Source organism: Ictalurus punctatus, chromosome 20 (genome assembly GCF_001660625.3).
Source record: "Ictalurus punctatus breed USDA103 chromosome 20, Coco_2.0, whole genome shotgun sequence".
Taxonomy (NCBI): domain Eukaryota; kingdom Metazoa; phylum Chordata; class Actinopteri; order Siluriformes; family Ictaluridae; genus Ictalurus; species Ictalurus punctatus.
In genome coordinates, this window is record NC_030435.2 from 11207568 (window position 1) to 11220690 (window position 13123).

Sequence of the window (13123 nt, forward strand, 5' to 3'; positions counted from 1 at the left end):
GGCATTCTGCATTCGGGACCTGTGTCCGCAGGCTGTATGAATTGAGCTCAGTATACATTTCCCTCAGTGCCAGAGGGAGGCAGGACACACCATTGTTAGAAACTGAACAATAAAGTACCTTTTGAACAAAGAAAAAGTAAATGGGGAGCTAAAGACACTACCCTCACAACTAACAGGATAAACAGCAGTAAGTGTCAGCGTGGCCCAGGACAGCGCTGAGAACCGGAGATATGGGATCGCAAGATTTATTAACAATAATCTTAATGATCATGTGCACATCGAAGGTAAGAGTGGACTTCATATAATTTACCAGAAAATGCGCATTTAGGGAGCATCGTGGCAATGTTAAAGGCGATGTGCGATGTGTTGATTTTTTAGTGGCAGCAGTGTGCTTTCACCCATTCCGGTTGAATAGGTTCTGCGCTGGAACGCACCTGCTCTGAGTGAAGTGGTTGATGGTACATAATAACCTACCATGTGAAAGAGGAACTGTGTGCCTAATACTATGTAATATTAACTATTAACTTAACAACATACTTTACAGCATTAAATAAACACTTAGCCAGATGAAAAATAAGTACATAAATAAAACAAGCTCAATCAATCAATCACCAATCACCCAGTCCAGCTAAAAACAAGAGTTTTAGCACCTAGTAGTTATAGATTGATCAAAAAGTTCATATTTTGTTGTGTTATTAGTAGGGGAGAGCAGGGCGTGTTGTCATATTTTTCACTGTTTTCTTGGACACGATACATTGCAATAGAAATAAAAGCCATACCAAATGAAAGACTGATGTCTTAGGCACATACCCTAAAAGTTTGGGGAAGGCCCACATCATGATGATTAGCTGTCCACAAACTTTTGGCCATATAGTGTCTATTATAATTATATTATGTTGTTTTTCAGTATGGAGTTACAGACAGTTAAGTAGCGGGTGTGTACTTGTGACAATTTGCCCTATCAGTGTATAAGATGTCACGCTGTATTTGTCAATACATAAGAATGCATGTTATTATAAATATTTATATGTTTTACAATCAAATAATCAGTGGGGCAGAATCAGAGGTCTCATTTATAAAACTTTGCATAGATTGCAGTGTAAAAGTGTTTATTCACACATAAACCAGTAAATGGAGCATGCACAAACATATTCAGATTTATAAAACCTTGCATATGCACACCTGAGGTGAGATGAGGAGGGGGAACCATGTTGTTCAGCACAATACATGCCCTCACAATCCATCAGACTTTTTTCTGTTTGGTATAGCAGTCATGTTGCATCCAGACAATCCATCTATCTTTAAGCAGACAGATGGTACACTCTACAATTGAACATGTGAGAGAGTGTGCATCATTTTCGCATCTCTCCTCTGTGCTATTTGGGTTAGGGAATGAAATATACTTGTTCTTTTATAGAAGGAAATTGCTTTCTGTTGACGATAGCAGATTCATTCTGACTAGGTGCCCTTAAAGCAACATGTGTACAGTCATTTGATCTGATGTACCAACTTAGTTTGGAAGCAACTGTTTGCCAGGAATCCAAGGGTTTTTAAGACTTAAGACAAGCTACATGTTGGTCTCTCTAAACCTTTAACTACACAACTCTGTCAAGTATTAGCATAAAGTGCCTAAAATCCACATACTGAGGGGAACTAAAAGGTAGTATTTGTGGTGATTGTCTCTGGGAGGGGCTGGATAGAGATGGAGAGAGAATCAGCCTTTGTGTAGTTGGAGCCAATCTGTAGGAGATGATGTACAGAAATCTTGCAAAGAACAGGGTCCACATGCTTGGCAAGAGTTCAGTCTTTTAGCTAACTTAATGTACTCTAGGTTCTTAATGTATGTAATGGTTTCCTTGGCAGACAAGGGTTAAATGCACTTACTTGTAGGCACGGAACCCACCAAGCCCACTGGCCTTGGCTTTGCTGAAGACTTCCTTTAAGTCATGATATTCAGGGGGAATTTCTGTCCAGGGCCTGGATTTTCAGTTTTGTGGAGAAAGAAACTTGGAGGGTTAGGGTTAGTCACCGTGGGAGAGCAAGACATGGAGAGTTCATGGTTCTGCATGGTTCCACAGAAGTTCATGGTTCTGCTGTGGAGCCTTGACTGACAGTTTGGAGGAGCAGAGTGCCACTTGGGGCTGCCAGAATAGTAGCACAGTCTTTCCTTCTGATGCCTTTGGTGTTCCATGGACGTTTGTCTGACTTGACCTAGTTGAAACTTTAGCCTCCTTTCGGTCCCTTAGGAGGAGGTCTAGCTAAATGGAAAGGTCAATGAGAGTGTTGAATGCCTGATCATCTCAACATGCCAGTTTGGTGAGGATGTCTGGGTTTAACCCTTGAAAATAAGCAGCTTTGAGGGCTGGCTGAAAAAAACAAAAGATGCAAAACATTAACAAGAATGAATTAACAAGAATCAAAACAAGAATGCCAGAATGACAAAATACAGAGGCTTGGTATTGACTGGTAACGAAGACGCAGAGCATATACTTTGCAGTGGTGCTGTGGCTGTGATTGTGTACAGTTGTAGGTGATCAATATGATGGTGATTGTGAACATGACAGAGTTTGAGGGTGTTGGGTGTTGTAGTTCATGCTGACCATGTTGTAGGCTGCGATGCGTTCTGGGAGAACTAGTGTAACATCGATTCTGGTGTTGACAGGACAATGAAAAAAGTGAGTCTGTGGCCCGTGACTGCATTTTATTTCCTCAGTTTGATCCTGAGCTTGGGCTACTATCTGTGCATAATTTTGCATGTTCCTTCTGTTTCTTTGTGGATTCCACTTATAAATTTTTCCCATGATGTGGTGATGATAGTGATGAAGACCTCCCACCCCCCCACCCCCCCACATATACCTGATTTCTTCTGTTTTTGTGTATACCTCGTACTAAATTGTTTCAGAAATTAAAACAAAATCTAAGATAAAACAAAGGCAATCTGAGTAAACACAAAATTCATTTTTTAAATGAAAATGTTATTTATTGAGGCAAAAAAAGTTATCCAATTCCAACTAGGCCTGTGTGAAAATGTATTTGCCCCTGTAGTTACTAATTCCCCAAATTTATGAAACTGCATTCAAATGGGGTTAGCTGTACTAGACACAACCAGGCCTGATTACTGTCAGCCCTGTTCAATCAAATTTTAATTTGATCTTTTTCAACAGCAGGAAGTTGGTTAAAAGGTCTTACCCAGTAACAAACTATACCAAAGTTGAAAGAAATTTCAGATAGGAAGAAGGTGACTGAAATACATCAGTCTGGGAAGGGTCACAAAGCTATTTCAAAGGCTCTGGGATGCCAAAGAACCACAATGAGGGCCATTATTTGCAAATGAAAAAACTTGGCACAGTAGTGACCAACCTTCCCAAATTCCTCCAAGTGCATGGCAACTATTCATCCAGGAAATCACAAAAGAGCCAAGGACAACATCAAAGGACTTACAGGCCTCTCTTGCCTCAATAAAGGTCCATGGAAGAGTGCCATCCATGGAAGAGTGGCAAGGTGAAAACCATTGCTAAGCCACTGCTAACCCATTAAGGCTCATCTGAATTTTGCCAAAACACCCCTTGATGATCCTCAAACCTTTTGGGAGAATGTTCTGTGGATTGATGAATTGAAAGTGGAACTGCTTAGAAGACAAGTGTCCCATTACATCTGGCATAAACCGAACACGGGATTCCACAAAAAGATCAGCATTCCTACGGTCAAGCATAGTGGTGCCAGTGTGATGGTGTGGGGATGCTTTGTTGCTTCAGGACCTGAGCAACTTGCAATGATTAAGGGAAACATGAATTCAGCTCTCTAGGAGAAAGGAGAATGTCCGATCTTCAGTCAGTAAGTTTGGCTGAACAAGTTTGCACCTGCTGGAAAATCCTAAAATGTAGCTACTATCGGGCGAAAAACCAGAATAACACCTACAGTTCTAATCCATCATCTTTCCCATATTTTGAAAGTATGCATGACATACTTGGCCATCAACCTTTGTCCAGCATATCCAAGAATGGAGCAGACGTTGGGTTTGACGGAGACGAGGATGCAATGGACGGTAAGTATGTTTGAGCTGGTTGTATTTGTTTTTCTGCTATTAGCCAACTAGAAGGTTATAGTAAATAGGCTATACATTGCAAATTTTATGGATTTACTTTGCCATATAGAGAGTATCATTGGGGATGAAGTGAGTTCTCTAGGATGAATGAGGATGGAGATGAAGATAATGCATCATAAGCTGATACGTCTGGTACTCAAGAGGAAAGCTTTTCAGGCATGGCACCAGATGTCGACCCACTTAGGACAAAAGATGACATGTTTGTGATATAAATGTTATTTCAGTTGTAAGTCAAAACTTGCAAAATCAAGGAAAGTCGTCTTTAAATAGTCTTTAAATATATATATATATGGGTTCAAGACCAAATCCAGCAATCGGAGCAAACAGAAGAGAGACTCCTTAGTGCTTTAATTGAGAGAAATGTCCATTCCACCAAGCGCATATCAAAACTTGTTGAGGGATTCTGAAGCACCCAGCTACAGCCAGTGTTTGCACCTCCTACACCCCCCCCCCCCCCCCCCCCCCCGCCACTTTCAAGGGTATTACACACAGCCATCTAACTATCCCATGCATGGTTTTACTGCGTCAAACACATCCACTCCTGAACACGGGTCGAAGAAGAAAATAACTATGCTTGATCATATACTCACCTGTAAGCAGCCTGCCCTTAGGTTAGCACAAAACCTGCTTATGTAAAATAGTTTGTGAATGCCTGTATTGGCTTGAGTTTAGATGCACTTGAAATTTTGCCTACCTCATATTTGGAAAGAATGGGTCTTGTTTTTTGTTATATAAAATTGCTTAGTATGTGAAATTTTTCATTTTTTGTAAAAAAACCCCCAAAAAAACCAAAAAAAACCATTAATTTTCTATACTGCTTACCCTACAGGGTCGTGTGTTACCTGGAGCCGACCCCAGGGAGCATGGGGCACAAGGCAGGGTACACCCTGGACAGGGTTGGAAAAGATTTTTTATATAACCCTCTATTTTTTGTAAAGTAATATTTAACATAACATGAACATGAGCAGAGCATGAAGCGGTCCCTTTTTTATTGTCCTTTTTGTTGTGTCTTTTTTTGTACTTCAAACCTGTGTCCAGTGTTTCTGGAATTAAAGCATACAAAACCCAGCAAAAATGGTATTTCTTTCTGTGATTAATGACTAACACACAAAGTACTTAAAGAACTAGTTCACATTAAAATAAAAAGTGTAGCACTTCTTCATAAAATAACTTCTTGAATGCAGTTAACATCAGAGACTGGAGATAACGTTGAACAAATACTAAGAAGTGTGAATTGCCAAGCTCCTCAACGCAAGCAAATACGCTGAAAGTTAACCACTTGTGCTAATGTATACTCCTCTGAAGGGGAAAGGTTGCTGACATTTATGATGATAATGCAACTCTCATGACATCAGCATCTGTACTGGGAGTGTGGTTCTGTGGTGCACTGTGGGGCAGTGGTAAGGCACTCTCCATAACTGTTGCCTCCTCCAACCAGCATTAGGGGACCTGCTCCTTTTCTCGTTCACAAAAACTGTGCAGTGCACAACAAAATCACTGTGTTTCAGGAGCACCCTCCACCTTGACTTCAGCCTCCCAAAAGAAATCTCCACTGTTGTTCTTGCTGAGCTGAGGTGAACATTGAACGACTCTTGTTCAGGTTTTAGGTCTGGAGACTGTGGGTAACACTTCATCAGCCAGTGGATAAGCTGGGTCTCCGAGGAGAAAGAAACACACAAGTTTCCCCGTGAAAGTTGTATGAAATCCCTAAAGGTCATACAACAACATTAGTTGTTGATGTATGATTGTTATTGATGTCACTGTGAGTATTTAATGTTACCAGGCAAGATCATGGCAAAATATTTTTACCCTGGAGAGTAGATGGGCCTTTTTGAACAGCTGTGATTGCTACAGTTCATTGGCATTATGCGTGCTTCCAGGAACTTAGCAATTGACAATCCAAAAGTTAGATAAAAAAAGTAATGTCAGCATTACAGAAGTAGACCTGATACTGAGTTTATTGGTCATATTAGCAGATAAACTCAGTGACAATGTACACTACAACTTAGGCTCTAGTGTTTTACATACGATATATAGGTTTGAGAGAAAGGTAGTTATTAGGGATGCACCGAAATGAAAATTCTTGGCCAAAACCGAGTATAATGAAAAACTTGGCCGAAGGTCGAAGGCCGAATACCGAACACGTTTTTACACATTTTTGCCATTTTTTTCACCATTGCATAAATTAAATAGTCAAAATGTGCTTTTTACTATTTTGTCTTGCTTTTCAAAGAAAAAAATCAATTATAAAAACTACAATTTCAAAATATTTATTTAACACTGAACATTTTTTTTTCCATTCCAGCAGGTATAGGCTACCAACAAGGCACAGTATAACTTTAAATAAATAAATTAGTAAAATAAAAATATTTTTATGTGGTCATCTTTGAGCCCCCCTTGAATAGCCTATGTTAGGCCTATAACTGACTGATGAAAGAATGTAACACTCTGTAGCCTACAACAAAAAAGTGCATTGACAAGAATGCAAAAAAAGGTTCTAATCGGTTATATATGGCTGATTATATTGGGGATATATACCACTCGCGTCCCTGTACACCTTGCAGAGTATTATAGTAGATATAGTATAGTTAGATACGTTGTTAATGTTATGTTCCCTTAAATAAATACGTCTTTACCTGCTTCCGTACTCTACTCCCTTACGTCTCACGACGTGACAGAATACTCTGGAACAGAAACAAAACAAACGCACGTGTCCACAGTAAACAATGTCACGGTTGTCAACATCCGAAGAGCATGCGCTTGGGCACGTAGCTCGTGCATGCGCGTACCCCCTCATTGCTCCGAGCGCGCTACCGGAAGTGGAGGTCATGAAATTCGCGCATCTCACACTGGTTGTTAGGTTATTTGGCGCGTCATCAAACACGTCATTGTTCGGTCAAATTTATTCGGCCTTTTCACTTATTCGGCTGAACACCGAAAGTACTTTTTTTTGCTATTTTCGGCCGAATAATTTCGGTTGCCGAAACTTCGGTGCATCCCTAGTAGTCATCCAACTGAAAAGCACTTATATTTATAGTAAATAAAATGTGTTATTGTGCTTGTTACAGACAAGTCATAAAACATGTCACAGGACAGATAAATATTTAAATAGGAACTTATAGGACAGATACCAGTAAAAACAATTGATCAAGCAACAAATACATAAATACATGTATTTATAATATGTATACATATGTATAATATGTATATATATATAATATGTATGTATACATCTATATACAATAAAGGCAAGATTCATGTGGGCTAATACAGGTAAATAAACGTATTCTTGGCTACTTACCAATATCGGTCATCCACGACTGCCTGCAGCACGTATCAGGGCCACCCTTTATGATTAACAAAGTCCCTATATCCATCTTCTGGCAGAAGTATGGGAATGTGCGTCCCGTCAACGCTTCCAATTATTTGTGGAATGTGATGTTCCATTTTGAATCAGTGAGCAATTGCATTTGCCTCCTCCAGACGAGGAACCTGGATAAGATTTTTTGCATAGGATACCATTCCTTTGCAAAACATGTACACAAACTTTTTGACCGTGCATTTGTGCCCACCAAATTGATTAGCTATTACTCGGTATTACCCGAATCTAACAAGTCGGTACAGGACTACTGCCACCCACATCCCCAAGGGGATGCCACCCACATCCCCAACTCTCTCCCACCAGTCCTTACTTCGTACTCTCATCCAGTACCTCCGAATTTGTCATGCCGAATGAAAGTACAGAGGAGGCCTGTTGCTGGAGAATTTGTATCCGCCATCGTCTATTTGCACGTATAACATGACAAATGATTAACTGCATTTGAAGCTTTCGTAAAATTAAAAATGATAAGCTGTATGTGGTACCATAATGAAGACGAATTCTATGTTGATACGTGAAATTCTGGAGGGAATGGATGGCGTGGCATGGCCACGTAATGATATGTGCCATTAATCGAGCTATGTTCTATAATATGTAAAATGGGAACATGAAAGGAGTATTCTAAAAGCAACTCATGTAAACACCTTAATCACAGTATTGTCTTATTCAGAATAAGATCAATAATTAGATTATTGCTGTCCATGTAAACGTAGTGATCCAAATCAATGATCCAAAGCATAGGAGTAAATCCACCTCTGAAAGGCTCAAAAAAAGCCAAATTTAAGTTCTGGAGTTGCATAGTACAAGTCCTGACTTCAACCAGTTGAGATGCTGTGACAGAAACTTATAACGTAATAGTACTGTGCAGATGTTTTAGGAACCCTATTTTTTAGTACATACTTTATAGATTTTTATTTGATGACTTCCACATTATCACTTTTCAGACATAAAAAACATAATGAAAGCTGCTGGGTTTTGCTGGAAAAATAAGAAGCAAGTGCTACAGTCAAAGAACTTTGGCTAGTTCTGCAAGATGCTCAATAAAGCTTACCAGCTAATTTCCTTATAAAACTTCACAAATAGTTCTATTTTTATTTTTTTGTCACACCAAATATTGACTTTGTTTCATTTACTACAGTTTACTGCTCTTTACGATATTATTTTAATGTAGAAACATTTAATTTAATTATTTTGAAGCCATCTTTGCTCTCCAGCATTTCTTTGTATGTGCCTAAAAATTTTTGCACAGTACTGTATATATATTTACACCAATCAGCCATAACACTAAAACCACCGACAGGTTAAGTGAATCACATTCATCATATCAAGGGGTGGGATATATTACGCAGCAAGTCAAGTGAAGTGAACAGTCAGTTCTCAAAGTTGATGTCTGGTCCACAGGAAAAATGGGCAGGCATAAGGATCTGAGCAAGTTTGACCAAATTGTGATGGCTAGATAACTCGGTCAGATCATCTACAAAACAGCTGGTCTTTTGGGGTGTTTCTGGTATGCAGTGGTTAGTATCTACCAAAAGTGGTCCAAGGAAGGACAACTGGTGAACTGGTGACAGAGTGTCCTAAGTACCTAAGGCTCTGGCCTGATCCCACAGAAGAACTACTGAAGCACAAATTGAAATAAAAGTTAATGCTGGCTATGATAGTATGGTGACAGAACACAGTGCATCGCAACTTGCTGCGTATGAGGCTGCTTAGCTGCAGAATGGTCAGAGTGCCCACGCTGATCCCTGTCCACTGCCAAAAGCATCTACAATGGGCAAGTGAGCATCAGATCTGAACCATGGAGCAATGGAAGAAGGTGGCCTGATCTGATGAATCACATTTCAGGTCTGTGTGTGTTGCATACCTTGGGAAGAGATGCACCAGGATGCACTATTAGAAGAGGGCAAGCCAGTGGATAGAGTGTGATGCTCTAGACAACTTTCTGCTAGGAAACCTTGGGTCCTGGCATTCATGTGGATGTTACTTTGACACATACCACCTACCTAAACATTTTTGCAGACCAAGTACACCCCTTCATGGCAACGGTATTCCCTAATGGCATTGGCCTCTTTCAGCAGGATAATGCACCCTGCCACATTGCAAAAATTGTTCAGGAACGGTTTAAGGAATATGACAAAGAGTTCATGGTGTAGACTTGGCCTCCCAGAAATTCCCCAGATCTCAATTTGATCGAGTATTTGTACGATGTGCTGGAGAAACAAGTCCGATCCATGGAGGCCCCACCTTGCAACTTACAAGACTTAAAAGATCTCCTGCTAACGTCTTGGTACCAGATACCACAGCATACTTTCTTTCTGTCTTGTGAAATCCATGCCTTGACGTGTCAGAGGCATATTAGGCAAGTAGTTTTAATGTCATGGCTGATCGATGTGTGTGTGTGTGTGTGTATATATATATATATATACATAATATTGTGGAAAAGTACATTTTTTTCCCAGTAATTTAATTACGGGGAACTGTCAAATATTCTAGATTCATCACACATGAATTGAAACATTTCAAGCTGTTTTTGTTTTAATCTTTAATCTTGATTATTATAGCTTACAGCTCATGGAAATCAAAAATCCAGCATCTTAAATTTATTACAATGAAGAATTTATAATACAGAAATGTCACTTCTGAAAAGTATGTTTATTTATGCACTCAATACTTGGTCAGGGATGCTTTTGCATGAATTACTGCATCAATGTCGCGTGGCATGGAGGCAATCAGCCTGTGGCACTGCGAGGTGTTATGGCTCACAAAAACCCAGGTTGTTTTGATAGTGGCCTTCAGCTCGTCTCTATTTTTGGGTCTGGTGTCTCTCATCTTCCTCTTGACAGTTCAGGTCAGGCGAGTTGGCTGCCCAATGAAGCACAGTAATACCGTGGTCAGCAAACCAGTTTCTAGTAGTTTTGGCCCTGTGGGCAGGTGCCAAGTCCTGCTGGAAAAGGAAATCAGCATCTCCATAAAGCTTGTCAGCAGATGGACGGATGAAGTGCTCTAAAATCTCCTGGTAGATGGCTGCATTGACTCTTGACTTGAGAAAACACAGTGGACCAACACCAGCAGATGACCCCAAATCATCATTGACTATGGAAACTTCACACTGGACTTCATGCAACTTGGTTTCTGTGCCTTTCCACTCTTCCTCCAGACTCTGGGACCTTGATTTACAAATGAAATGCAAAATTGTCTTTCATCTTTCCCATTTTTGATTTCCATGAGCTGTAAGCCATAATCATCAAGATTAAAATAAAAAAAAGGCTTGAAATATATCACTTTATGTGTAATGAATCTAGAATATATGAAAGTTCAACTTTTTGAATTAAATTAATTGAATAATTATTTGAGATGCACCTGTATGTATATACACTGAAAAAATGATACTGAAATATTTACGTTTCACTAAAATGAATACTAAAATACTCTAATTTGTTATACCCAAATTTATTAGTTTTTCTCAAATTATATTTAAGATTTGGTACAAAAATATTTCTTTTCCCAAAGAGAAGAATTTACATTCATAAAAAGATTATTTACATTTATAAATGTAATTTATTATAAAGATCCATCCATCCATCCATCCATCTTCAACTGCTTACTCCTTTTCAGGGTCACGGGGAAACCTGGAGCCTATCCCAGGGAGCACCAGGCACAAGGCAGGGTACACCCTGGACAGGGTGCCAGTCCATCACAGGGCACACAATCATTCATACACTATGGACACGCCAATCAACCTACCATGCATGTCTTTGGACTGGGGGAGGAAACCAGAGTACCCAGAGGAAACCCCCGCAGCACAGGGAGAACATGCAAACTCCACACACACAGAGCCGTGGGAATCGAACCCCCGACCCTGGCGGTGTGAGGCAAACGTGCTAACCACTAAGCCACCATGCGCCCTTATTATAAAGATGATACACCTTTTTTTTTTTTTTTACTTTGTTACAACTTAATTTTTCATTTTGGAATAACCTAATATGTACTATTACATCTAAGTATAGTTTTTACATTTGAATGAACTAATTAATTAACTAATTTTGTTACAGGAAATTTTATTAACTTATCTCAAGTAAAATTTCTGATTCTGTAAAAACTATAATTTCTAACTATACCTTAATCAATATATTTTCTTAAGACACAAAACAAAATGTAGGTCAGTATAATAATTTTTGCTTTTTTACAACTTAAAATAAACAAAAGCTAAATTAGTTATAATATGAAAGTGGAATTTTCACTTAAAATAAAACTAAAAACATTTTGTTAGTCAATGTTTAATTCAGCTTACTTACTATAAATAAAAGAAAGGAATATTCTCTTCAAAAAACCTTAATGTTTATTGTGATGTCTTTTTTAAATAATAAAAAATGTTTTTTTTAAAAACCCCACCAAAAATATAAATAAAACCCATAATAATTTCTTCAGCCAATAAAGCTAGCCAGTATATGTTTTAGACATCAACACTGGTTGAGGAAATAAAACATACTAAGTATAAATTTTAGTAAATTGTGGTCTTTTCTATGTTTTTAAACCTGCAACCATTCTGTAACTGTAACCACATAACTCTTTACATGTAAAACGGGTCTACATCTCTCCTTCAAAACTTGTAATGTAACAGCCATTAAGAAGTGTAAAAAAAATAGTTTCTAACAGTGTTAAAACGGCTATCTAATAAAATGAACAGACTATATGAATGTCATATTATATTAAACCACTACAAATGCAAGATTAAGTGACCAAGAAAATTAACTAAGGATAAATACAGTTCAACTGCTGGGGCTGGGGGTTCGATTAATATCAGTGCCACAATATTTATAGCACAAAAAGACTGTAGGCCAGTTTTGGATTAAGGTCTGTTTCTCTCTCTTATTTACATTAACAATGACCCCTTCCATTATCCTGCAATGTATTTGAATACAAACTATAAAACTGAACTAAAAAGGTCTGGGTTACGCATGTAACTCATAAGACATTGCGTGAGCTCCATGCTGTGGGAAGCACGGTCGCAAGGCATCTGAAGCTTGTGCAACTTTAGGCCTATAAATAGATAAGGCCGGGATAAGGTGACGTGGCAATTAAGAGCATCATGTGATATAAAAACGGCACCTGTGAATCGTGCTGTCAGCCTCTATTATCTTAAGCGAAGACTAAGTGAAGTTCCCTTTCAAAGGGAACTCAACGTTGCGTGTGCTCCACGCTGTGGGACCGACAATACCCACTCCATCATACTTGAGGGTATGGCCTGTACAAAAAGATCAGAGCCCAAGGGTCACTTGCAAGACACTTGAGCCCGGGGTGGAATGTATATCCAGGCTGTACTGTTGAATGAATTTGCCTGGCGCAGACCACCCTGCTGCAGCACACACATCCTTTAAGGGTACCCCTTTGGACAAAGCCTTCGAGCAGGCAACCCCCCTAGTGGAATAAGCCCTTATGCCCAGAGGCATAGCAAGACCACGCACTTCATAAGCTATAGAGATAGCTTCCACTATCCAATTAGAGATGAGTTGCTTCAACACAGCATCACCTCTACTGTCGCCGCCAAAGCAGACCAGCAGCTGCTCCGACTTATGCCACTGGCCGGAGTGGTGGACGTAAGTACAGAGAGCCTTTACTGGACACAGTAGGTACAATTT

At 39.3% G+C, this 13123-nt stretch overlaps 1 protein-coding gene across 1 annotated transcript in view; it reads left to right on the forward strand.

Moving 5' to 3' along the window:
- Positions 1 to 208: 208 nt before the first annotated feature.
- Positions 209 to 13123, forward strand: part of fndc7a (fibronectin type III domain containing 7a) — a 71637-nt gene continuing 58722 nt past the window's right edge. The window contains exon 1 of the mRNA XM_047162699.2: positions 209 to 284. Within this exon, the coding sequence (XP_047018655.2) occupies positions 231 to 284 (54 nt within the window). The 5' untranslated portion in view covers positions 209 to 230. The remainder of the gene's footprint in view (positions 285 to 13123) is intronic.